This window comes from Loxodonta africana, chromosome 8, assembly GCF_030014295.1.
Source record: "Loxodonta africana isolate mLoxAfr1 chromosome 8, mLoxAfr1.hap2, whole genome shotgun sequence".
NCBI classification, from domain to species: domain Eukaryota; kingdom Metazoa; phylum Chordata; class Mammalia; order Proboscidea; family Elephantidae; genus Loxodonta; species Loxodonta africana.
In genome coordinates, this window is record NC_087349.1 from 65650688 (window position 1) to 65678137 (window position 27450).

A 27450-nucleotide genomic window follows, 5' to 3' on the forward strand; every position below is an offset into this window, starting at 1 on the left:
GCTGTTGTACTCTGTCAGATAAGGTCGCTATGAGTTGAAATCAACTCCGTGGCACCTTATAACACCACCACTTATAATAGCTAGAACGCTGTTGGTTGTAAGTAACACAGAACCCAGCAAGTTCTGAGGTAGGTCTTGCTTCAGACAAAGCTTGATCCAGTAGCTAAAACCAGGACTATGCTTCTCTCTTTCCATTTCTCATCTTCGTTTTCTTAGTCTTGTCTTCATTCTTGCCAGGTTTCTTCCTTTGTCAAACAAACCCCTGAGCTTCAGTATGATTGAACCAACATACACCATGTGCCCATTCCTAATCCAGTCCTGTGGGGAAGAGTGAGAATTATACTGCATACTTAGACCTGAGCAACATGCCTTGTCTCCAGAGCTAGGGGTGCAACCAACTGCCCTGAAGTCCACATACTATATGGGGAAGAGTAGCTATCTGACCAAAAGGTGTAGTCTGGTTACCAAGAAAAGGGGCAGCAGAGCTGAGGGGATCAAATAGCAAATATGTATGACCCTCCTCATCTTGATATTTAAGGTCTTCCATTATTTCCTCTACTGAGCTACTTGCCACTCGCTGTACACATCTTTTCATTGCTATCTATTTATACGTGTTCTTTCCTCTTCTTGGGATGATACCCTGCATTCCCATCTCTACATCCTTGCCTAGACCCCAGCATTCCTCAAGACCCAACTCTAATTAAACTCCATCATAAATCCACTTCCCTTTCTTCTCTCCTATCTGCCCACATTCTATCTGCCAGAAGTTAATCTTGCCCCTATTTGAATCTCCATCTCTTGTCTTCAAGCATTGTCCTTTCTAATTTAGATATTTATGTGCAGTTGTCATTTCTGTACCCAGATGTCAAACTCTTTGAGTTCAAGCATCTTTCTTGATTCATCTTTGTGTCCTCTATAATACTTGTCCTATGCCTTGCACAGAGCAGGCTCCCAAGAACATGTGTCCAATTTTAATGAATAGAAGGATTATTACTAAAAGGGAGCAATTCAGGTTGGGTGAGGACACCCAGCATGAAATTAAAAGAGGTAACAACAGGCAAAAAATTCATGACTGCATTCTCTTAACCACTAGACCATTTTTCCATTCCAAATAGGACAATAGTAGCCATTATTTTTGTTGTCACAGTTTCATTCTCACACTCTTATTGAGCCTTTGAAGTGAAATCTCTCTTAGCACTATTGAGGTTGTTCATCCTTTTGAGGGGATATTCAATGCAAAGTTATGAAGTTTCTGGTAAAGTACTGCTCAACTTTATTCTCCAGAGATTCCGATACTTTTGACCAACCTGATGTTTCAACAGCTTGAAAAATGAAGCAAAGAGCCATGTCTGTCTAGACTGACCAAAAAGTAAAAACAAGGGGCACTTTGAAATCTGTGAATCTGACCACAACTGAGAGTTGTACTTAGTCCAAGTAACTGGAAAATCAGTTTCTTGGATTAGACAAATGCTTCCCTTAAGACTCCCAAACTGCTAGCTTTCTTTTTTTATAATTAATAGAAAATTATTACGTTGACAGACAAGGGACTTTATATTTAGGTCAATGGGAAAACTTGACATTGAAACTGGGAAGAATAATTTAGCCCCAAATAAAGTTGTTAATGCCAGGATAAAAACAAGCAAACGTGCTAATGACCTTCCCTGAGTATTGGACAGAAATGGTTTTTGACATATTCTCAGATGGAAAATATATCAGTTCTCTCTGGTCTGAGGATTGGATGCTAGAATAAGAAAATACTTAAATGGAAGTCAGCAAAGGGAGTGAGAAGATCTCATTTCCGTTTTCTAGAGAATAGAGTACAAAGGGGCAGATAATTCCCATTTCAAGAAACCAGATCTGTGGTTTGTAAGGATCCATGGTAACATGGGGGGTCCTGATTTTCATCGCAGGGACTGCCATTACTCTGCTAGCTTATAGAAAAGTAGCAGGAGGGTGGAGAAGATGGGAAGATGGTCTCAAAATACAGGGGCTGCCTTGTTGCTCTTTCTTTTGTGTATTCAGTCATTTTATCATCCAACAGTATTTATTGTCTCCAATACATGCCGAGAGAAAGACATTTGAATATTTGCAAAGAGAGTGTTCTAGGCAGAGGGAATAACCAGTGTAAGAACCTTGAAGTGTGAATGTTATTGGCAAGATCAAGAGACAGCTAGGAAGCTAGCTCAGTTGAAGCAGAATCATCAAGGAGGAGGGTGGTAGGACATGCAGTAACAGAGGGAGGGTACATCCTATAGGCACATCTTTATTGGAGAAGCTAAGACTGTCCAAAGAGGCACTTCCTTTGGTAGATGGGACCACTTCTGTGTCTACACATAGATTCTGAACAAATTGACTCACAATGCTAAAACTATTTTGAAACCACAATAGGTAAGGGAGGAGAAGCAGAGGTTCGTTTGATAGAATATGGGTGGCAGCCTTGTTTTCGACTGTTCCAAAACAGCCTAGCCGTTGCCATGAACTGTTCTCCCAACTGGCCATGTTTATTCCTACCTCTAAGCCTTGGCTCTAGTTTGTTCCTCCCTCTTTCCCTTCATCCATTGAAACACCTCCATCCTTCACAGCCTAGTTCAAGTACTGGGAGACGGGGTGGACATAGTTGAAACAGAATGGAATTTGGAGCCTCAAAAACCTAAAAAAAAACCTCGTTTATAATTTAGTGGCTGTGTGACATTGAACAATTTCTTCAACCTCTTTGAACCTCAATTTCCTCATCACTAATAATAATAAAATGTTCTTTAAATGTATTAAGTTATTAAACCATCACCATTATCCAAGGAGGGCAATTGTGTTACCAGCAGCTGAGGAAATGGAGGTGCAAGAGGCTAAGTAAGTAGCCCAAGATTCCTACTAAAGAAGTACCCAAGGCTTTTCATCAGGATTTGAGCCAGAGAAGTATGGCACCAAAAATTTGTGCTTTTAACTCTATACAGGTAGTCTCCGATTTATAACATATTCAAATTACAATGAGGACTGTTTTTTTGTTGTTGTTGTTGTTTTTGTACATCTTTTTGTTGGTAATATGTATGTATTTATGTATTAAAATATATCTGTCCTGGTAGCAAAGTGGTTAAGCATTCGGCTGCTAACCAAAAGGTCAGCAGTTCAAATCCACCAGCCACTACTCTGCTCTGTAGGGTCCCTGTAAGTTGGAGTCAACTTGATGACAACGAGTTTGGTGTTTTTTTTTTTTTTTTTTTGGTTTTATGTGTCATGTTTCCACCCCCCAAAGACAAATACAGTTCAGATTTATAAAGATACTGATCATAAAAGGCAACAATAATGAAAACTAAAAAAAATGAGGTATTCGACTTATATCAGAACCAATTTACAATAGAATCATCAGAACAGAACCCCATCATTAAGGTGAGGACTACCTCTACTGTTTTGCTTGATGGTGTAACTGTTGAAAGAGATTATGTATAGAAAATACAGAGCACAAAGTAGGTATTCAATAAATATTTGTTCCTAATAATTAGTACTTTTGGGGGTTACAAGTGACATAAAAATCAACCCCAAATTACTTAAACCAATAGAAAGTTTGTTAGTTTTTATAAATAAAGATCTAGGCCCTAGATTCTAGAGGCAAGCAGGCTTGAGCTGCCACTCAATTTAGGTTTCAAACTGTTACCACTATCCATTCCTTAGGCCTGCTTTATCTACTGATTCTGCCTCAAGTTCCATGTGGTAAGTAAGCCCAGGTGGCTTCAGTTCCACATTAACATAACATCCAGTCCAATAGAGGAGAAAGAGTCCACTTCCCTGATGTGGAGTGACCACACATCCCAGTTTGCCTAGATAATCCTCATTCACAGCTGTCATCCCTGCTTAATTATTAATTGGGCCTCCTTTCCCTCTCAGAAGTATCTCAATTTAGACAGTAGATTATATGGTCACTCTACTGATAGTGCAAAGGAAAAAGACTGAAATTTAGTTCCATTGGCTTTTGCCTCAGATACAAAATTTTCTCCTGTGTCTTAAGAAGGATTCACTTAGCTGAGCACTAGTGAAGAGGGATAGGTCTCTCAAAGAAGAATAGAGGCACTGTTGTTCTAAGAATTGGGGTGGTGGAATCTGGGTGGCCAAAACCACACATGTCCGTTAGAGTTCCCTTTTCCTCCTTTTTATTATTTGGTACAATTTAGCCATAAAATGAGGGAGTCTGGGAGTTAGAAAAACATGGGTTTGAATCTTGGCTCTATTGCTTCCTCTAGGTCTGTGACCTTAGTAAGATCATCTTCCCATTTTAAGTCCCAGTTTGCTCATGTATAAAAAGAGCTAGTAGTATCTGCCTCAGTTAGTTATTATGAGGATTAAGTAAGTTAGTGTACATCAAACATTTTAACTATTGCTTTCCCATGGTGCCTGCAATAGATTTGAGCACACAGTAGGTGGTCAATAAGACGTAGCAACCAGTGACAAGTATAGGAAGTCATACTGAAGACCATAAGGCTCACGTTCAATGTGGAAGCCTCTGGGTGAGTTTAGACAAATGCTGCTCTCCATGATGGCAAGACCTAGTGATTAAGGAAAAGAGCCTTAAAGTTTTGAAATTGAGTCAAGAGATTTGTGATCCAGATGAAACATAGGGGAAGCCACTGACAAAATGTACCTTTTAGAACTATTGAGAAGATGAGAGGTTATCACAACTTTTAAAAGTCAAAAATATTTGTTAAACACACACCTTGGGGTGTACACATATGAATAATTAACTAGGAGCCCTGGTGGCACAGTGGTTAAGTGCTTGCCTGCTAACTGAAGGGTCAGCAGTTCAAACTCACCAGCTGTTCCACTGGAGAAAGATGTGACAATCTGCTACCATAAAGATGGACACCCTATGAGGCAGTTCTACTCTGTCTTATAAGGTCACTGGAATCAGAATTGACTCATCAGCAATGGCTTCTAATCCCAAGAAATTTAGAATCTGATGGAAAAGAAACCGTGTGAATATACATAGGTGTAGTCTATTTACAGAAACCCTGGTGGCGTAGTGGTTAAGTGCTAACTTAAAGGGCGGCAGTTCAAATCCGCCAGGCTCTCCTTGGAAACTCTATAGGGCAGTTCTACTCTGTCCTATAGGGTCACTATGAGTCGGAATCGACTCGACGGCAACGGGTTTTTGTTTTTTTGGCTTTTTTGGTTTTTTATTCCACTTACAATTAATATATAGTAGTGGAAATCGATAAATACCATGATCTTAAATATAGTAGTTTTGAATATTAAAAAAAAAAAAAGTTATGAGAGACCAACTAGAAGTGCTATGAAGGTGACATGAGGAAGAAATGCTCACTTGGAGATGCCTCCTCATTTGAAGATGCTTCCTCTTTTGAAGTCCTCCTTTGAAGAACAGGAGATATTTTGGGGTCGTTTGAATCAGGCCTTGAAGCGTGTCTGGATTTTACACATGAGGAAGAGAAAACAGTGTTCAAGGCCTTGAACATTCCAGGCACAATCTCGGCTCAGAGTCCTGGTGTTTACGTTTCCTCTTCCTAGGATGTTTTTCCCATGTATCCACGTGGCTTGATTCCTCATTTACTTGAACCTTTTTTTTTTTTTCAAATGCCACCTTCTCAATAAGGTCCTCTCTGGATACCTGTGTGAAATTGTGACACCCCTCTGCTTTCTGCTCACTTCCCTGCTTTGTTTCTCTCTTTAGTGCTTGCAAATGTCTAACCTACTATATACTTAACTTATTTGTTTTGCCTATTATCTCTTCCCTACCCCCACTAGATACAAATTCCATGGTGTCTTAGTTATCTAATGCTGCTATTACAGAAATACCACAAGTGAATGATTTTAACAAAGAGAAATTTATTTTCTCACAGTCTAGTAGTCTAGAAGTCCAAATTCAGGCTGTCAGCTCCAGGGGAAGGCTTTCTTTCTCTGTCAGCTCTGGAGGAAGGTCCTTGTCTTCAATCTTCCCCTGGACTAGGAGCTTCTCCACGTAGGAACTCCAGGCCCAAAGAACAAGCTCTGCTCCTGGCACTGCTTTCTTGGTGGTATGAGGTCTTCCCTCTCTGCTCGACTCCCTTTCCTTTTTATCTCTTGACAGATAAAAGGTGGTGCAGGCCACACCCCAGAGAAACTCCCTTTACATTGGATCAGGGATGTGACCTGAATAAGGGTGCTACAATTCCACCCTAATCCTCTTTAACATAAAATTACAATCACAAAATGGAGGACAACCACAGAATACTGGGACTCATGGCCTAACCAAGCTGACACATACTTTGGGGGGACACAGTTCAGTCCCTGACACATGGGCAGGAATTCTTGTCTGTTGTGCTTACTGTTATATGTCCAGCACTTAGAATAGTGCCTGGAACATACTAGGCACTCCAATTTCATAAAAGAAAGGAAAGGAAAGAGACTACCAGAGGCAACAACATGAACCAAAGGGCAAATGGAAAGTAGAAGTTTGTGCAGCAAACACAGTGTCTGTGCAGGCAGACTAGAGTATGTGGGTTGGTGTGGTAGGATGGTGAATGGGGTAGAGAAAATTCAGACAGGGAGCACATGTTAGGCCCCATCCCAGAGAACTTGAAGACCAGACCAAGGTATTCAGCTTTAATTTATCATGTCATGGGAACAATCAAAGATTTTCAGATAGGAGATTGATATGAGCAAAGTTGTATTTTAAGAGGATTAATCTACCAGTGTTGTTTGTGGAGGGTAGCGATAGAGAGGTTGAAGGTAGGAACACCAGGTAAGAGACCATGGCAGTAAGCTATTTAAGAAGCCATGGCACCCTTAACCAAAGAGAAAGTGGTAGAGGATGGAAAGGATAAAGAAGGATGTGCTCAATTGGTCTCAACCCACCTGGAGCAAAGGAGAATGAAGAACACCAAAGACACAAGGTAATTATGAGCCCAAGAGACAGAAAGGGCCACATAAACCAGAGACTACCTCAGCCTGAGACCAGGAGAACTAGATGGCGCCCGGCTACAACCGATGACTGCCCTGACAGGGAACACAACAGAGAACCCCTGAGGGAGCAGGAGAGCAGTGGGATAAATGCAGATCCCAAATTCTCATAAAAAGACCAGATTTAATGGTCTGACTGAGACTATAAAGGCTCCGGTGGTCATGGTCCCCAGACCTTCTGTTAGCCCAAGACAGGAACCATTCCCAAAGCCAATTCTTCAGACAGGGATTGGACTGGACAATGAGGTAGACAATGATACTGGTGAAGAGTGAGCTTCTTGGATAAAGTAGCCACATGAGACTATGTGGGCAGCTCCTGTCTGGAGGGGAGATGAGAGGGCAGATGAGAGGGCAGAGGGGTCAGAAGCTGCCGGAATGGACATGAAAAAAGAGAGTGGAGGGAAGGAGTGTGCTGTCTCATTAGGGGGAGAGCAATTAGGAGTATCTAGCAAGGTATGTATAAATTTTTGCATGAGAGACTGACTTGATTTGTAAACTTTCACTTAAAGCACAATCCAAAAAAAAAAAAAAAAGAGGGATGCGCAAGAGAAGCAGATACAAAGAGAATTGATAAGATTGAATCCTATTAAGAAAAGGAATGCTGGAGAACCTGTAGTAGTGGACGACCTATATGTGCAGTCATGGATGTGGTGACAGTACCTTCTTAAGAACAATAGCTCTTTAGCTCTTTACAAGGGGAAAGAATCTTTCTAAATCATTGTTATTTATTTTACTCTTTTTTTTCCTAATTAACATAACACAGCAATCATCTTAGTATATGGAGACCCTGAGTCTTACCTTTCTCTGGAACACATCTGTAGTTCCTGCTGACAGTGAAATGTGATGATGTCTCTGGCCCTGTGACCCAGTTTTCTTTTACGATCAATATTCCCACTAAGAGGAACTACAGATTTGCCCATTTGGAAGAAATTGTTGAGGAAAGGAAGAGCCAGGTGTGGAATTGTCCAGAAGCAGAAGGAAGCATCAAAAGAGATTTAAGCCCAAAAAAGAAAGCTAGAAGTCCCTCCACCTTTTCCAAGGAGCCAAGGAAACCATTGTAAAATATCATAAAATTTTATGCCTAAACTTTGTATATGTGTGCATTTATGTAGACAGTAATACAAATAGGGCTGCCAAGTATAGCCACAGAGACTGTGTCCTATACAACTCAAAGAGTTCTCATTCACATAGAAGACAATAGCATCCAGGTAAACTCCAGAATCTGCTTCCAGTGTGCTCAGGTTGTACAATGTGATGGCCCTGCTTACAAGAATACAGAACAGAGGACTGATTTAAGAAGTAGTAGTAGGATGGCTCTCGGAGTCCTGGTGGCAGAGTGGTTAAGCACTCGGCTGCTAACCGAAAGGTCGGCAGTTCAACCCACCAGCTGCTCCTTGGGAAAAAGATATGGCAATCTGCTTCCATAAAGATTACAGCCCTGAAAACTGTATTGGGGCCGTTCTACTCTGCCCTATAGGGCCACTAGGATTTGAAATTGACTTGATGGCAACAGGTTTGGCTTTTTTGTTTTTTTTTTTTTTGGAAGATGGTTCTGCTATTTCAAGATGTTTCTCCCTCCCAAATAGCCTAAGAACTGCAGTTTGCCATTAGAGATTAATTTATTTGGATTATCACAATCTAATCCCTCATTAGGAGCCCTGGTGTCACAGTGGTTAAAGCGCTCAGCTGCTAACCAAAAGGTTGGTGGTTCGAACCCAGCAACTGCTCCACAGGAAAAAGATATGGAAATCTGATTCTGTAAAGATTATAGCCTTGGAAACCCTGTGGAACAGTTCTACTCTGTCCTTTAAGGTCAATGTGAGTCAGAACCAACCAGACAGCAATTTTTTTTTTTAATTTAATCCCTCAGTACGAATTAGTTCATTCAATTGTTCTCGTCTGTGGCTAAAGGACTCATGTCTTCCTAAAAGAGCTTGTAGAGATGGATACGAAAAGAATGTGAAAAGATTAAGGGAAGATGGGGAGTGATTTGTGACAACAAATGGGCTATTTCATGCACAATTCAGTCAAGGGCTGCTCTGTTCTGAGCAATATTAAAGAATTAAGTTCAAGATAGTTAGTGGTGGACCTTAGCTGATCCAGGAGACAGGGAAATATTGAAGGTTATAAAACTGGGAATTTTATGGAAATTCAGATCAGTCAAGCCTTCTCACCCTCAAACATCAATTGCTGAAGTTACCCACCAGCTCCTGCCTGGACTTCTTTGAGAAGGGCATTGTTACCGTCCTTGTCTCTGTCCTCCCCTGCCTGCTGACTAACTCACATCAATTCCGTTCAGTATATCTTTACTCCATACATGCTGTATACAAGCTTAGCTACAAGTTTTAGAAACAGCTGCTAAAAAATGCTATTCTCTGGCTTCCTCTCTCATTTTGAATATTTTCTTTCATTTCCTCCATTTGCGATATCTTGGGTGACATTCCATCGGGAAGTAAACTTTCCAAGTAGTGTCATGTTGGAGGTTTTGGAGAGAGCTGATGTGGCCTGGAGTGTTAACAGGAGTGCTCTGTATGATGAGAAATGTATGTTTTCTTTACTCTGGCCAGATTTTTCTAGACCAGAAAGTGAAGGTTTTTTAAATATTAGCATGTAGTATATTTAACAAAGTCCTTACTGAAAATCCCACAAAATATGTCTTTCCTGCATATTTTTAAAGCACAGAGGCGCTCACCTTGGTTTGTGTAAGCATTCAGTGGTGCATGTTATACTTTATTTTGGCCGCTGGAATACATATTGAGAGGGTGGCTCTTTTTGGACTCCTGGCAAAGTTGGCAAGCTGCACGCAAGGTTGGTCGAAGGATAGAGTGACTTGAGTGAGCTCTGAGCAAGAACCCTCACTGTCTGCTGTATAAACACGTGTCTAAATTCACAGTCCAGTTCATCACGTCTATGGCAACTGAACTATCCTGGGTTGGACTCTCATTGTCTTGCCTGGGTTGTGGCTATAGCCTACCTTCTAACTGGCTCCATGACTCCAGTCTTGCCCACACCCCTCCAGCCTCTTCAGTTGAAGGCAGCATATCAAAAAAAAAAAAAGTCCTTTGTTTCTCTCCAAGTATGTTCACCCATAGTTCTCCAAGTATGTTCTTTCCAAGTGTGTTCACCCACAGTTCTCCCACAGTAGCAAACTTAATTTAGAATTTTCCTTGTATGCCTTTTATTTTGGAAGCAGTTTCTATTTATTTCTTAAGCCACAAATTATTTCATCAATGCTCCATTCACAATATTTCATATTAGAATCGATGATGTGTTATAGCTTAATTAGCAGTAATTGTCATTCTTGGTGGCATATAAAGTAATTATGCATCTTACAATCAATGGCATGTTAGATTCTTAGTCCTGTGGTAACTGCTTTGTGCTTTCCACCTTGGGCAGCAGCAAGATGCTCTTTGGAGTCAGGAAGGATGGAGTAAAATGGCCTGTTCTGCTCCTTGCCTCCATTCTCCACTTGAACCAGACTCAGCAGTCTTACACAAGGTGGCAGGTAGAGGGGCCATAGCCCCCTCATGAAAACCCAGGAGCCGGGCAGCAGTGTTCTGGCCTGGCTCCCAGACTCTCTTACTCCAAGATTTTGCAGGCCCTGAGGGAATTGGAAAGTGATAACCCAGAGACCTCATAAAACGCCAGCCTCTCTCTTCACTGAAGACCGCCCTGTGTTGCTCAGTGTTTGGGTGGCAAGAAGCAGATATCACCTCCAGTGGGATTTATTAGAAGGAAATCTGGTGCTCAAAGAATCAACAGGAGACAGAAGGAATGGGCTGAAAAAGGGCAGAAAACAGGGGAATCCAGACACTGGGCCTCTGGAACAATCTGGCCAGGGTAGTGGACACTGCTGCTATGACTGCTCAAAATTAATCCTAACTCTCCCTTCAGCTTTGCCTCCCAGTTGGGAGCATCTAGTCACAATTGTCCATATTCTGCCTGTATCCTGGTTCCCAGGAGACAAGGAGCAGGAAAATGTCACCCCTTGAGTTTCAGAAGAAGGAAGTAGGGTCTAGCGTCTTGCCCATTCAGCAGTACTACAAAGGAGAATATCCATCCCCAAGACAGAAAGGAGTTTTGATATTGTATTGCCAAACAATGACAAATGTCCCACTGTACTCCATTGCAAATGTCTCAAACAATCAGAGGACTGTGACTTTTTAAAATTGGCTACATTGGCTTCATCTTGAACCACGGACTAGAAGAGGAAACTAACCCTTCTAGAGCTAATACAAAAGGTCAACCCTTGTGCCAAGTATGTTATATGATGTGATTGCTGCATAACATGCAATTATTCCTTCTTAGACCTTCAGCATATCTTAAGGAAGAAGGAGAGTGGTTACCAAAGATTTTCCCAGCTAGGAGAATCAAAGCAGGAACTGGAGACAGTGGAATTTGGGTGCTAAATAAAATAATGTGTCTAAAAGATGCCATTGTTTGAAATTAGCCCCTTGGACTGACAGGTAATTAAGTTCTACACTAGTTTAATTTCTTGTGTGGACCTGGGTACAAGAAACCATACATGGGTGGTAATTTTTAAAAAAATTCTCTCCAATTGCAGAGGAAATGTAACTGGGTATGAACTAGTAGCACAAGTCATACATCAGTAGTCTGTAGTGGGGTCCACATAAATCCTTTTCTTTCAAGTTATTTAACTGTTTTGAAAATGGTTTCAACAGAAGTAATTCCAATTGCACCAGAAAGGAAACCAGAGTCTTAAAGAAAAATATACTCTTTGCTGAGCAAGGCAAACATATCAGTATGCCGAGAAACAAACCAGTCTCTTGTGTTTGATTTCCTTAACAAATCCACTGAAACACTTATTTTATGTCTTAAAAAAGACTGAGAAACAAAGAATTCTGTGGCCCCTCAAAATTAATGCATACAACTGGTTTGTAACCATTTTAAAAGGGAAGGTACATTTCTTTTTTAAAAAGAATTTGTTTCTCTGTTATTCACAGTACCTTATCGTGTGACTTTGCATATATTACGACCACAGTAAATATTTGTTGATTATAAGAATGTTTGCAAACCAAGTCTTTGTGGATGAGTTTTCTAATTTTAAAGAATTAGATAACCTGCCATTTTCCCTCATAATTCTATGCATAAAGTAACACATGGTTATTACAAACCTAGCCCTTTTTACAGCCAAGCCCTTAATTGAGTTATTTTCCAACAAGCTCCAAGTGACACTTTCTGTCATGATGTTGCTTGTTTGCCTCTTAATGCTCAAAATAAAAACCCTTATGTACGCAAAAGGTGAGAACTTGATACTATTTCATGCTAATTCAAAGGCATTTGGTGAAACTACTTTCAGTTATGAAAATTAGATCTGGAAGATACATTGAGTCAAGACGGTTGTTTTGTTCACAGTAAACCTTGTAAGCAGATTTATTGTGGGTATATAGCAGTTAGATACTTAGATATAAGTAAGAACTTAGATGGGCTATTTATAACAACATTTTAAAGGTATATTGTCCTAGAAACCTGGGCACCTCAGTGTTCTTTTCAAAATTTAGATGCAAAATTTTATCTCATATATGTGACCTCATATGTTTGTGTTAATAATACATGACAATCCCCTCTTGAATGTGTTTCACATTCTTTCTCACATGTATGTAGTGTTGTTATAAAGTAATGAGATTGACTCTACAATCTTCACACACATACACAAAGAAAATTTCTATTTTTTACATTTTAATATCTAAATTGCAATGCTATATTTTGCATACCTATATTTTTAAAGTTGATATTCCTTCCACAAATCACTTTCTTAATATAGTCAGAACTTTGGGGATTGCTTTTCAGGCTATAAATATTTATTTGGGCATTTGAGTATGGGTTTATACTGCATTCTTTAAGTGGTTGGTGCTGAAATTGGAGTTGATGTAGATCTCAGGAATTATTGTGATGGGAATGGGACCATCCACAGAGTCTGAGCTCTTAGGAGGTCTGTAAATATTTATTGAATGAAAGCATATTTGAATGAATGTATGAGGGGAAAAAAGTGAAGTTTTTTTCTTTTAAACGTTGTTGGAACTAACGAAATCGATAACTTACAGTGAATGTAATATGTAAGAGGGAAGGAACTTTAGTAAAAACTCTATGGAAACAAGTTTTAATTTTTTTATGTCATTTTATTTTCCATAAGTTTGATTTTTCTTATGACACTTTGACTCCTACCTCTTTTACATTGAGACTGATGATTTCAAGTGCTCCGTAATGAAAGGGAGGCTAGAGAAGAGGAAGAATGAGCATACATTTGTATAGGGCAGGAAGGGCACTCTAACATCTGGCAGTGGTAGCCCACTGGGTCCATTTGTTAGTGCTCATTAAATTCACATTAATGCATGAACTGCTTTGAACGTGTAAATGCCATTTGGGGTTGGTTGCTTTCTCCCAGGCCAATGGCATTGACTTTGGGGGCCCTACCCCTGGTTGTTTACTTGCCAGTGGCATTTGACCTGGGGTCAGACCTGTATTTAACCCTTTCCTGTAGGTCAAAAACAAATTAATTTGGTGAGGATTCAATTGGAAATGAGTCGTCTGTACAGCAGGTGTTCCCCATGGAAAATGTGCTCCAGGTGGAAACGTTTTAAGATCTGTTCTTGGGCCATCTCAGAAGAAGCTTCAGAGGTCAGGGAGGCAATTCCAAGACATCACATGTGGTGAGGGCCTGTGGATGGAGGTAGCAGGTGCCATTACTCACGGAAGTTTTCTCAGCAGTTTGGGGGAACTTTCAAAGAGGTTCTTTGGAGGTAATTTATTCATATATTCATGAACATATATCTTGGGCATTCATTGTGGACTGATTTACTTAGAAGTTGCCCTAAATGATTGGAACTTTGCCCTTTACCCCTACCTCCCACCATCAACCAAAGACTTTGATTTGAAGAAAATATTGCATTTTTCTCTTTCTTTCTTCTAGAGGATGAGGAAGATGAAGAAATGGTTGAGCCTAAGGTTGGCCATGATTCAGAACTTGAAAATCAAGACAAAAAACAGGAGGTGAAAGAAGGTATGGTGCGGGAGAGAAATTGACTAATAATTTCGTTTTGTTTTTATCAAAATAAGGGATTATATGGGTAAGTAAAAATTAAACATATACCCCCTTTCTGGGAGTTTTTCTATGGTTGTTCAACTCAATTACATTTAGCAATGTAAATTGTAATCATCAAAACTGGAGTTTATTTCTTGACTGATAGAAGCAAATAACAAGCATACCATCAAGTCATAGTTCCAGTAAAATTATTACTAAATAGTGATAAAGTAAGACACTTATTATTAATTGTCATGTTATCTAGTTCACTCCACCATCTATTCCCAATGAATAGTAAAGAGAAGAAGAAAAAAATATTTTGTCAATAAATTCAGAAGTTTTATCACATGATCTATCTAGAAACATCAACAGTCATCATTACTGTTAATTGAACTATTAAGCTTTCTTCCACAACTCTGTTCGTATAAGGAGAAACAACCTCTTATGTGTTCGAGTGATGATAATAAACTAACATTTATTAAACACTGACTGTGTGCTTGTATCTCTCCTAAGCACTATGTATATATTATCTACTCCTCACAACATCATTTTGAAGCAGATACTATGATTATTCCTGTGCTATAGATGGAGAAATAGGAAGAGAGCGGTTTAAAAACTTACCCAAGGATACATGATTTATAAGTGTGTAAGCCAAGATTTGAAGCTGAATCCAAAGCCTGTGTATTTCACCGTGATGTCACCGCCCCTGTAATAGCACTGGATGGATGGATGGTTAAATGAAAGGAAGGAAGGGAGAGAGAAGAGAAGGAAGAAGAAATAGAAAAAAGGACTACCAGGGTTTTGAGCCAGTTCATTCCAGTTAGACCCCCTGCTGAGAATTTGCATTTCCACCCCAGATATACTGAATCAGAATCTACATTTTAATAAGATCTCCAGGTGGTTATTATGAATACATAAGAATAACCTAGGAACCTTGTTAAAATGGAAGTTCTGATTCAGTAGAAATGCAAATTCTCAGTAAGAGGTCAAACCGGAAGGAATAGGTTCTAAGCCCTGAGTACTACAGGTGATATTTCCTTAAAAATCTAATTTTGTATCACTTAGAGATTCTGAACCCATTGAAATTGTCTTCTTGCTGACAAACGGAGAGAAGTACCTGAGAACCGAGTGTAGGGTGAAAAACTTCTTCCGTATTTCCTACTGAGTGCCCCAAATGTAAATCAGTAGAACTCTGATTAGAAAATCATTTGATTTTTACATTTTAGGATGGCTATAATAAAAAAAAAAAAAAAAAATTTTTTTTTTTTTTATGGCTCTAGCACAGTGTGTGACTCATCTTGGCACTGGAGATTTTGTAGGGATGGGCGTATGTTGACCAGGTGTACTCATTTCACCCCCTTGTGATCTCATGAGAAAATTAGTGTAGCTCACGTAACTATTGCAAGTGACATCCGCTTACACTTAAAGCAATTTTTACATAGAAACGATTATGGAGTTAAGTGAGACAGTTATGTTTACATTTTTTAAAAAATTTGTCTCTAGTTGGGGATCATTTGAGAGGTGTGTGTGCATATTTAGAGAGCCCTGGTGGTGCAGTGGTTAAGCACTTGGCTGCTAACCAAAAGGTTGGCAGTTCAAACCCACCAGCTGCTCTGTGGGAGAAAGATGAGGCAGTCTGTTTCTATAAGATCACAGCCTTGGAAACCCTAGGAGGCAGTTCTACTCTGTCCTATAGAATCACTGTGAGTTGGAATCAACTTGATGGCAATGGGTTTGGCCTTTGGTTTAGTTCGCATTTTTAATTTTGTTTTGATTTGTTTCATGGAGCCTCAGGTATCTAGTTGGCAGTATGGCGTAGTGATGGAAAAAGCACAGGGTCTGGAGCCAGATTACCTGGGTTCAGTCTTGGCTCTGCCACTTATTAGTGGTGATCTTAGGGCAGTTCTACTCTGTCCCGTAAGGTTGCTATGACTTGGAATTGACTCAACAGCAACGAGTTTGGATATTTTTGTTTTTTAGTAAGTTAATTTAACCTTTTGTGCCTCAGTTTCCCTATACATCAAGTGGAGATAATACCTGTCTCCTAAGATTTTTATAAGAATTAAAAAAGATTAGTGAAAGATAATGCTTGGCACATAGTAAGTGTTGTATAAAAGTTCACTAAATTATCATTAGCAATCTTACATTGTAATGCCAGGGTCACCAACCACATGTCACCATACCGCTGATTCATACTAGCCTTGGGTACACCAGTTCTCTGTGCCCAGCTTTGCCATAGCCCCGAAATTAGAAATGGGGACATGGTTACCTGGGTCCCAGCTGGCATATAAAAAATATCTTGAAAATATCAAGAGATGCAAGCAAAGTCTTTTAAACTGTTTGGAGAACTATCTTTAAAGGTCCTTTTTTTTTTTTTTTTTTTCCACTGTGCCTGGTCTCATGCATTGAGCAAAGCTGACTGCTGTTGAGTTCTGGGGTGTGACTGAGGCAGGGAGGAGATCCAGCATCCTTAAACAGTAGCAGCCACAGAAGACACAAGGATTCCTTATTTTGAGAGACTCTAAGCGCATTTTATGGAAGATATTTTTACATTTAAACTTCTACCAGAAATGCCTTTTTAAAAACCTGACGAATAGAAAATCATTATCATAGGTATAGCGAGAGACAAAAAAAAAAGTCAGGATCTGTTAAGATACTCCTTTTTTTTTCCTTTCACAAAATACTCTTAAAATGCACTGGATGATAAAAGAGCCAGGGTACTTTTTGTGTGTCTTGGCACCGACCCCCACCCCTAACCCCAAGCTCCAAGTCATCTTCTCTGGCAAAGCAATGAAACCCCCTCTTAAGTTCTGAGGAAAAACCCCGTCTAGTTTTAACTGTTATGCATGCTTCATGGAATTGATTAAAGTCATGTTAAAAGTCAAAAAGAAGTTTGAAAGAACATTTCCTGTTACCGCTGCACCGTGTGCCTTACTCTCCATTAATGGCTTTTCTGCAAATTAGCACATAATGGGTTAAAAGCATGTTTATGTTGGCATCAAACTCTCTCTGGCTCCTTTTTTTTTTTGAAAGCAAGACAGTATTTTGCAAACGTTTTCAAGAATCCCTAGCAGATCTAATCGTGGCGCCATTCACACGACTGCGTAGTGGTTAGGGCTGTGTCAGCACTTCCATTATGAACCCTGCATTGCAGGGATTTATTACTCAGCCATAAAAATTTGCTCTGGGCTGAAACTTGACATACACGGTTTCAAACCAGGGAACACATTTTTGAGAAATCTGGCCTTTTGGGGAGTTTTAAAAAAAAAGGTGGCGAGAGGGAGATGTGAAAAAAAATCAGTATTCGCCTGCTTTTGACATTTTTGCCCGTGTGACATCAAAAAGCATTAGACATGAAAGAAATCAAAGTTGTATTTATTACTGTTTTGACTTTTTTTTTCCCCCCACAACATGGTCGAAAAAATAGCAGGTACATTTTAGCTTTTAACCAAATTTAGGCAATTTCTATATATTAGCGTCCTGGTGTCTTCATGTTTAAAGATTCAAAGCAATAAAGTCAGAAATCTAAACTTGTAAACGCAAATTAATTCACAAACTTCACATTGACTTCAGAGAGGATGTCCTTACTTGTTAGTCTGGTTTGGTTTTACTGTTTGAAAACTGATTTCACCTTAAAGTTCTCATAAAGCCACCTCCCTACTTAATCTGTTATCTTTCCTGGGTATATGGGTTTATTTAGTTTTTTTTTTTTTTTTAATCTTTCAGCTATATTCTTTAAAAATATTTCTTTAAATATGTAATTTTCTTAATTACATATTTAAAATGAAACTTAAAGGCAGGATATTTCTGAAGCGGATATTTTTAAAATAAATTTTAACCTAAAAATTAGATATTAAAATGCTCAGTGGAAGTTGTAAGCTTCAAATTTTTCATTTTTACAGAGGTAGCAAAAAGTCCCAAGAACCCTAGCAACCAAAAGATATAGTATATAGCAAACAGAATAAACTTTTTAAAAAACCAACAGTGCACCTTAACATCGAGAAGAAAACTTAAAGTCTTGAAAATGCATTAAAGTATTTTTATATGTGAAACCAAAAGAAATTAACATTTCTGTAATAAAAAGTAGACCCTAAAGTAAAATTTAAACTAGATCTTAATTTTGCAGGCCACAACTTCATACAATTAGGCAGTATTCTCAATTTTTAATTTTATGATTCCAGGACATTTTTCTTGTTATTATTTTTCAAGCTAAATATAACTATTCAGATAAATTCGGAAATTGTCCTATCATTTGGATCAAATGTAAGTCATAGCCACGTGTTCTGTTTTTCATAAATAACCTTTATATAAATTTTTTAAAAAGCTCACTTTAAATTCTTAATTTATTGTTAGTTCTTGGCAGAAATACTCCATGTTTTGTGTTGTGAGAGCAAACAAACACAAAAATGCTACAATTGCATTTTCTGCTTCACTGATAAGAAAAATCAAATTAATGCCCACCTTTGGCTCTGGTATGCATTTTGCTATTAATTAGTATCTGACTTTTTATGCCATAAATGTGTTAAAAACAATTCATTAAGTTCCAGGGATAGGGAAAAGTTATGGAGAGATATTTCAGGGAGAATTTAGGATCTGTCCTGGAGTACAATTCTGATTTTAATTTTTTATGCTTGTATTTTGGACCTTGTGGATTTCATTAATCTACCAATTTTTTTTGTATGAAGTACGATGTCTGGAGATGTTTTACCTCAGGATGTCACTTTTTGGTTGTGGTTCCTGGATACTCCATTATGTTTGCATTACATTTTAACAACACTCGTCAATTTAAACGTTTTTAAATTTGAAAGACTTTTTTAATCAAAAATTACTATGGCCCTGACATGTCATGGGGTTGGTAACCAATGTCATAAAACAATATGTGTACTAAATGTTTAATGAGAAGCTAGTTCGTTCTGTAAACCTTCATCTAAAGTACAATAAAAAAAAAAAAAAAAATTACTGTGGCCGTATTTAACCCCCAAAGTTGAATATTGTTTAAACTTAAAAAAAAAAATACTCATGTACACATGCATCTTATTATTTTGTGCTAACAAATCATGTCATTCGATCCCTATTAGACATCAAAGCTTACTATAAATATATCCTTTGTTTTGCTTCCGTAGCAATTTAATTTCCAGCCAAATATTGTATTGTCAAACATAATATCTGGAGAGGCTACTGCTTCACCTACCTGAACTTGGCCTCTGCAAATACACTTTGATCAGCCATTTATGTTTCTCCGAGAGAAGAAGTCGTGTATCTTGAAAGCTAAGATCAAAGTGACAATAAGCTACAAGGAAGAAAAAAAATTACAGAAAATTACACAGATACTAGTTTTTATTCAAGGTAATGGACCTATAAGGAAAGACAGCTGAAATAGAAGTGGCTTAAAAATATAAACAGAGAGTGGAACGATTTTTATGTTATAAAAAAAAGGAATAAAGGGAAAAGGTCTTACTTTTCTGTTTAGTTGCATGTGTCTCAAGTCTCCCATTAACCGTGACCAAGGCTTGTTGTTGTTAGGTGCCATCGAGTTGGTTCTCACTCATAGCGACCCTATGTACAACGGAACAAAATGCTGCCTGGTCCTGCGCCATCCTCACAATCATTGTTATGCTTGAACCCATTGTTGCAGTTACTGTGTCAGTCCATCTCACTGAGTCCACTTTACCAAGCATGATGCCATTTCTAGGGCATCATTTAAAAAAAAATAGGAAAACGTTGTTGGCCTTACGATATCTTTGTGCAATGAAGTTTGATTATTAATTTATGTAACAGTACTAACCAGACAAAATGGACCTAGCGTATTATAGTTTTTTGTTTTTCCTTTTGGCTAGTTACATTCAGTAGTTTTAGTGTTTTCTGGAGCTTACATAAAGATGACATAATTCAAATGTCTCACTTATACCCCTGAGGGAGCAGGAGATCAATGGGATGCAGACCCCAAATTCTCATAAAAAGACCAGACTCAATGCTCTGACTGAGACTAGAGGAATTCTGGCGGTCATGGTCCCCAAACCTTCTGTTGGCCCAGGACAGGAACCATTCCCGAAGACAACTCATCAGACATGGAAGGGACTGGACAATGGGTAGGAGAGAGATGCTGATGAAGAGTGTATCTACTTGTATCAGGTAGACACTTGAGACTGTGTTGGCATCTCCTATGGGGGGGGGGAGATAGGAGGGTAGAGAGGGTTAGAAACTGGCAAAATTGTCACGGAAGGAGAGACTGGAAAGGCTGACTCATTAGGGGGAGAATAAGTGGGAGTAAGGAGTAAGGTGTATATAAGCTTATATGTGACAGACTGACTTGATTTACAAACGTTCACTTAAAGCTCGATAAAAATTATTATAAAAAAAAGCCTCACTTATAGGAGTCTTAGAAAGAAGATGAATTACCACTTAATTACTAATTATTGAGTGCTCAATTATTTGCTCAGTATATATTTATCTTTAACCCTGAAACCAGACTTAAAGGTTAGGAATCATTATGCCCATTTTACAGATGAAATTGCTTTTCAAGGAGCTTCAGTTAATTGATGAAGGAATCAATGCTAGCAAATGGCAGAGTAAAGGTTTGATTAGAGGTAGTTTTGTAGAGTTCTCCTTGTTGTTTATGGCCTCCACAGATTCCTCAAGGTAACTACTTAAAATCCGAGTCAACCCATTGCCCACTTCAGCATTTCTCAAACCAGTGTCTCGGCAACACTGTTCATCAGGAGTTGATGTAGGTTCTGGGAAAGTCACAATGCACATTAGCATATTTGCAGGAGATTTAGACAAGAAATATTTCTAACTGTGTTCAGGGTTGCTAGAAACAATGATGTTGGACTGTTTTTGGAGAAGATCCTATGCTATTTTGGATGAATCATGTTCTGTTCTAACTTTACCCCAGGAGAGCATTTCTCAAGATGTGAACCAACTACATCAGGATCATCCTGGTTTCTTTTACAAATACAGATTCTCAAGCCCCACTCCAAACCCACTACATCATTGTCTGGGGCAGGGAAAGGGAGGGAGGAAGAGGAGAGACATTATAGACATTAAAAATGTGAGATCCACTGCCAAGGCTCTGCGGAATGGCTTCTTGAACAGTTCAGATTTCTCTTGAACAGTGGGTTTGCCATACCATTAATCCAATTAAACGGAGCTTCCTTAAAACATCATGCTACAGGTGACTATATTTTAAAGATTCCTTTGACCATGTGGTCAGGGAGAAATCTGTGATGGTCCTGAGGATGATTGTGGGAGTATTAGGGAAGTGTTAGGGAAACCCTACAGCTGACTCCACCAGGGATCACACCTATGATGTAAAGCACTCCCCTCTTGTAGTTTAACTTCATAGGAGCTCCTGATTCTATTGAAAGAGCAATCAATCAAATGTTTATTAAAGGTACTCTGTATCAAGAGTTGAACTGGGGTTCCTGAAGAGCCACAAAGTTTCAGCTGACAGTTTTCTTCCCTTGAGACATTCTCGGTCTGGGGAACTTCCTAATCACTTCTCTACAGTTTTATGAAAAAGCTGCTGTAGAAGGACCGCTTTATATAACCTAATCACGACTGAGGTGAGCTCACCTTCAGACATAATGACATATTGCCAGTTATTTCATCTCTTTTTTCATTATTTTGAATCTTCAAATTTGGTTTGAAAAGATTAATCGTGCTAGAAAAGTAAGGAATAAAATCAGTTGTGAAGTGTTCTACAGAGCTATTTATTTATTCCATGGGTCATTTAAAAGCAGGAGCTATCTTGAATGAAGAGGGTGTGGAAGGACGGTTTAGCGTTTGAGTGGAACTTATGTAATGATCATTCAGCCTTACAGACTAACCATCTAAAATAAAATGAATTTAACCAATAAAAAAAGGTAAAGTACTACCTGGGTCTTATTATGGATGGTTCTTAATTATTTAATATGCACAGTTTTACAATAGTATCTAACATATAGTTTTATAGACTTCTCTATTATGTGCTATTTGAGCTTTTTTCACTTAAATTCTAAAGAAAATAATATTCAGAACTGATTGCTAAAATCTGAACACATCAATCAATTTTCATTTTTAGTCTTTTTTTTTTTTAACTCATCACAATAGTAATTAGACCAGATATGAAATCTTTTCTGTAAATGTAACAATGGAGACATCAGCAAAAACTTGAGTTGTGAATAAGGAAATCGTTTAGAATCGGTATTAACTCTCAGTGGTTTGGTATTTTACTGTGTCTTTTATCACTCCTTTGATAAGCTCTTACGTTCAATCTCTTTCAAGAGTTGGCTTCCTCTTGAAAAGTTTTCATTGTCACTCTTTTCTTTCCTAACAATCTCTTGTTTACATTACAAGCCCCTCCAAGGGAGCTGACAGAAGAAGAAAAACAGCAGATTCTTCATTCAGAGGAATTCCTCATCTTTTTTGATCGGACAATAAGGGTAATTGAACGAGCATTGGCAGAAGACTCTGACATCTTTTTTGACTACAGTGGTCGAGAGTTAGAGGAAAAAGATGGGTTAGTTTTTGTATTTTTTTTTTTAATAGTGTTATAACTTGTGTACTGAATCTAAATTTATTTACAAATTGACTAGACAAATCACAAATCTAACCAATCAGAGGAATATGAAATTTCAGGATTGATCTGGCTGAACAGCTTTCATGCAGGGCTTTGGTTATAACTTCTGACTTACAGTGAAATGCTTTTGAATTTGGAATCTGGGGAGCAGTCCAGGTGATAGACCCTTTTTGTGCATTTTCCTCCTTGGCAGAGTCATGTATATTTGTCCCTCTGAGCAAACATGTTTATAAGCAACAAAAGGAGATTAGTATTGTACATAGTAGATCTATTCTCAATGTCTAAGCAAACAGGAAGCTGAAGAAAACAAACATGAGATATGAGAGATCTTTATTGATGTGGGAGACAGCAAAGAATGGAATTTTTTTCCTCTTTTTGGTAACTGTAGGATTATCTTTATGCTTTTTGGAAAACACAAGTGCAAGGATAAATCTACAGTTAAAAAAAAAAAAAAAAAAAAAACTAAGCAATAAAAGTAAAAGGCCCCAGATGACTTCCTCTGTGAACATAGCGTGTGTATTGGAAAGGCAGTAGCTGTCAACTATCTCCATAGGGGTAATAAGAGCCATTTTATAAGCCTTATAAAAAATAGATACAGCTGCTTTTTAGCCACCCATTTCTTTTGGCTAAGAACAATATGCAAAAGTGAGATCGCTTGCTCTTCTTATCAGAATTGACTTTTTACTATTTCTAAAATTCAAATACATTCTCAAAGGACAAAATCATATCATCATTACATGGATTGGACTGGACAGTGGGTTGGAGAGGGATGCTGGTGAGGAGTGAGCTTCTTGGATCAGGTGGACACTTGAGACTGTGTTGGCCTCTCCTGCCTGGAGGGGAGATGAGAGGGCAGAGGGGGATAGAAGCTGGTGAAATGGACAAGAAAAGAGAGAGTGGAGGGAGAGAGCGGGCTGTCTCACTAGGGGGAGAGTAATTGGGAGTATGTAGCAAGGTGTATATAAGTTTTTATGTGAGAGACTGACTTGATTTGTAAACTTTCCCTTAAAGCACAATAAAACTTATTTTAAAAAATCCATTTTCTGAAAGGAAAAATTAGAAAATGGCAGAATAATAGTGATTTTATCCTGACCTGTGAAGTTCACTGGAAAATATCAGCTTTTGCATTCAACAGCCCGGTGTGCCAACCCCACTAGGTTCTGCTGTATGGAAGTTTATTCCTGTCCTGTCCTATTGGCTTTGAAGATTAGAAAGCTTCACCACAATTTGGACTTACCCTTCATAAGGCAGATAATATGGAAAATTTATCTTTTTTGAGCCCAAAAGAACAGAAATTTGAATCCTCATAAACTATGAAATTGTTTAGCTTGGATTTTTTTTTTTTTAACGTTTGGTGTTTAACTTTATAAAGTGAAAAAAAAAATCATGTCATTATTAAGGATGCTCAAAGGAATGTAACAGAGGCTCTGAAAACAGTTGGAAAAGGGTATTCTGAAAAATGTTCCCAACACTTGGCGTCATCTTTAGACTACTTTGAAGTGACAGGAATATTTGGAATACACAAGTTCTGCAATGTTTGTTTTATTTTAATTGGGTTCATTACTTACTCTATGGTTCAGTTGATTTTCTGGGTCCTATTTCCCTCTGGATACCTGGCCAAGTGTTATCCTGGGTTCTTCACAGAACTTAGGTGCATGTTATCTCCTGCCTTAGTTTGCAATGTTGGGACTGAGAAAGGTTACCAGGAAAAAAAAAAAAGTCTTAATGTGTCAGCTAGTTAGAGACCAAGTAAATATTCTGAAGCCAGGTCACCCAGTCTGAACAAGAGCTATAAGAGACAAGTGTTACAGGGTTCAAGCCAAGGAGATGTGGAATAAGTAAAAGAACAGAAGAAAGAGGGGCTTGTAGGAATCCCCGAACTGAAGCCCAAGCAATTTAGGCAGCTTTGTATGCAGATCCAATAGCTGCTGGCACATCGCAAGCAGTATTCACTGTAAACACTCGGTAGTGTGGAGCAGCTGCGTGACCAGTGCAGAGTGCTTAGAAGTTAGTGTGACGGGGTAGTTGAATGTCAGCCCAGGAATACTGGTCAAAGTGTAATCCTCCTAGACCCAAACACCATTTTGGCCTATGGCAGGAATAGCAAGCATCTGGAATGTGTTTGGTGCATCCCCTACTTCCCACAACACCTGTCTCGTGGCAGAAATCATCACTTGCTGTTGACCCAGGAGGCAACTACTACAGTCAATAAGAATTTGCAGGTAAATAGAGACTTGCATATCATCTCTGGCCTAAGGCCAAATGAGGTGCTATTGAAATCAAAGAATCCCTAAGGGTGTGTTTTTTGCTCCCATAGGTGAGAGATTTCTAGTATACCTTTGTTCAGGCTACAGCCTATCAGCGGGTAGAGAATGGTTCAGACTGGTCAAGAGGGAACCTGAAACAAATTTGGTATTTCATATCAGACTTGGAACAACACGTAAAACACAGGTTAGAGAGAGCTTTTCATAAGATATAAAGGAGGCTGTCTTTAGATCATAAAGGCGTGAATTAATAATGTTTCTGCTTCATAGAAACGTTATTTTTCCATTTCACCATTTCATTGTGAGCAGCATAGTGATAAATCCCCATTCTGAAACATCACATTTGTGTCTGATGTTTAAACCCTTCCAGGGATGTTCAGGCTGGAGCCAACCTTTCTTTCAATCGTCAGTTCTATGATGAGCATTGGTCCAAGCATCGAGTGGTCACCTGTATGGACTGGTCTCTCCAGGTAAGAATCTTTGCTGAAATGGGATAAACTGGGCTTTTGGGAAACCCTGTAGCTGAATATGTAAAAGAAGAGAGGTTTGCTCCACCACTGTGGATATGTTCACTAACCTACGTTTTTCTTCTCTAAGTCTGTTTTCTTTCTCATTTTACTGAAGTCTCATTTTAATTTTTCCTCTCAGCTATTTGTATTTATTGAGTACCTTCTCCATGCTAGGTACCCAACAGGGAACCAGACCTTCTGTCCATGAAACTGCTCTCATTAAGGTCGCTAGTGATTTCCTAATTGTCAGATCTGGTGGATATTTTTAAGTCTTCATCTGCCTTGACCACTCCGTCATCCAACTTAATTGATTTCACTGTACTTCTAGAAACAATCTCTTCCCATTGAGTTTTACAACTCCCCTCTTATGGTTCTCCGATAGTTCTTTCTCTTCTATCACCCTTAGTGTTGGGGACCCCATGCTCATGTCCCAGCCTCTGCTCTTCTCCCCAACATCCTCTCCTGCGAGTTCTTCTTTACCCCTATGGATTCAACCACCACACGTACGTACAGCCTGTTTATAACATCCCCAATCTCTCTCTCAACTTCCACTTTGCACACCAGGCAGACCCCACTCAGGAGTCCCATAGACTGTCAAACTAATTATATCAAAAACATTATTTCCACATACCTCAAATCTTTTTCACTATTAAATTCTCTCTATATTAAAACACCACAATACACCCAGAACTCCCATAATCAACACTACCAACTTCCTCTCTCTTACCTCACATACCTGGCCTGTTACCAAGAATGTCCGTTTCTCCACTCATACATTCCTCAAATCCTTTCCTCTCCAACCCCTCTCATACCCTCTTAATTTAAGGCCTCGTCATCTTACACATGTAATATTGTTAACCTTCTAACTGGTCTCTCTACCACCATGCATGTCCACCTGCAGTATTTCTTCTGAACATCTACCCAAATAAACTTTCTAAAATACAAAAGTATTTTTTTAAAATAAAATGGAAATCTGATCATTTTGCTCCCTGAATTAAAAGTCCCTGTTGCCTTATATCTAAACTCCTTAGTGTGGCACTCAGAGTGAAAGTAGGCACATTTCTTGAATGGCCAACTCAACCAGTGGACAATTTATAAGGCACTATAACAAGCAAAAAAAAAAAAAAAAAAAATTTTTTTTTTATAACAAGCACTGGAGTCGTTGGGTGGTACAAATGGTTAACATGCTAGGCTAATTACTGAAAGTTTGATGGTTCAAGTTCACATAGAGGCACACTGGAAGAAAGGCCTGGTAGTCTACTTCCAAAAATTAGCCACTGAAAACCCTATGGTGCAGAATTCTACTCTGACACACATGGGGTTGCCATAAGTTGGAATTGACTCAACAGCAATGGGTATACCAAGCACTGAGGTGTTAAGTCACGTGCAAAAAGGCACACAGCCTGGTTGTGATGTGGCCAGAATTTGAACTCAAGTGGTCTGACTCTAAGCCCATGTTCTTAACAACCAGATGTTCCCTTCTGCAGTGACAAAGGCATAATAACAATGAGGAAACAGGAAGGTTATAACACTGAGAGGGAATAGTGGTATGTGTGGCTAAGATGATTTCCTGGTTAGAACACACGAAACAGAGGGGAGAAGCTTGAAGAAAGGTAGTTAGGGAGGGCCTAGAAAGCATGATAAAGAACTTGAGCGACATGGGGGAAGAGGAGATTCCTGATCCACAGAGTAACTGAAGATCCACGCCCATTCCATAAGAGGGGATCTGGCTCGTGTGAGCTGTAAGGAGTTTCTTTGAGGAACAACTGGATGGGGCATTTGGCACATAGCTCAGCATTTCTCCTCTTTAAGTATCTTTCTTGGAGAAATGGTGTGGCCTTGTTCTAGGTGTCCTTTCCTTCAACCTTGCTTCCTTTGAAGCTGGTACTTATTTTCACTGCACTTAGAAGAATGCTCCCCTTCTTGGGAGAAGGGAACTTTAACTTGTAAGAGTTCCCCTGGAAGTTGCTGGTTACATTTTTAAGTCAATCTAATATATGATAAGTCTGGACACTTACAGGCAGCACAGTTTCTGTTTTCTTGTAGACTGTGCTTTTATTGGGAATAATAATCATAGCTAGCTTTTACTTTGTGTTTCTTACATGCTGAGTGCTACACCAAGTGCTCAGAAAG

The 27450-nt window shown here is 38.9% G+C and overlaps 1 protein-coding gene across 1 annotated transcript in view; it reads left to right on the forward strand.

The window, feature by feature from the left end:
- Positions 1-12062: 12062 nt before the first annotated feature.
- DYNC1I1 (dynein cytoplasmic 1 intermediate chain 1) overlaps positions 12063-27450 on the forward strand; it is a 130833-nt gene continuing 115445 nt past the window's right edge. Inside the window, exons 1-4 of the mRNA XM_064290407.1 lie at positions 12063-12204; positions 13874-13963; positions 22322-22484; positions 25179-25278. Coding sequence (XP_064146477.1) covers positions 12063-12204; positions 13874-13963; positions 22322-22484; positions 25179-25278 — 495 coding nt within the window. The remainder of the gene's footprint in view (positions 12205-13873; positions 13964-22321; positions 22485-25178; positions 25279-27450) is intronic.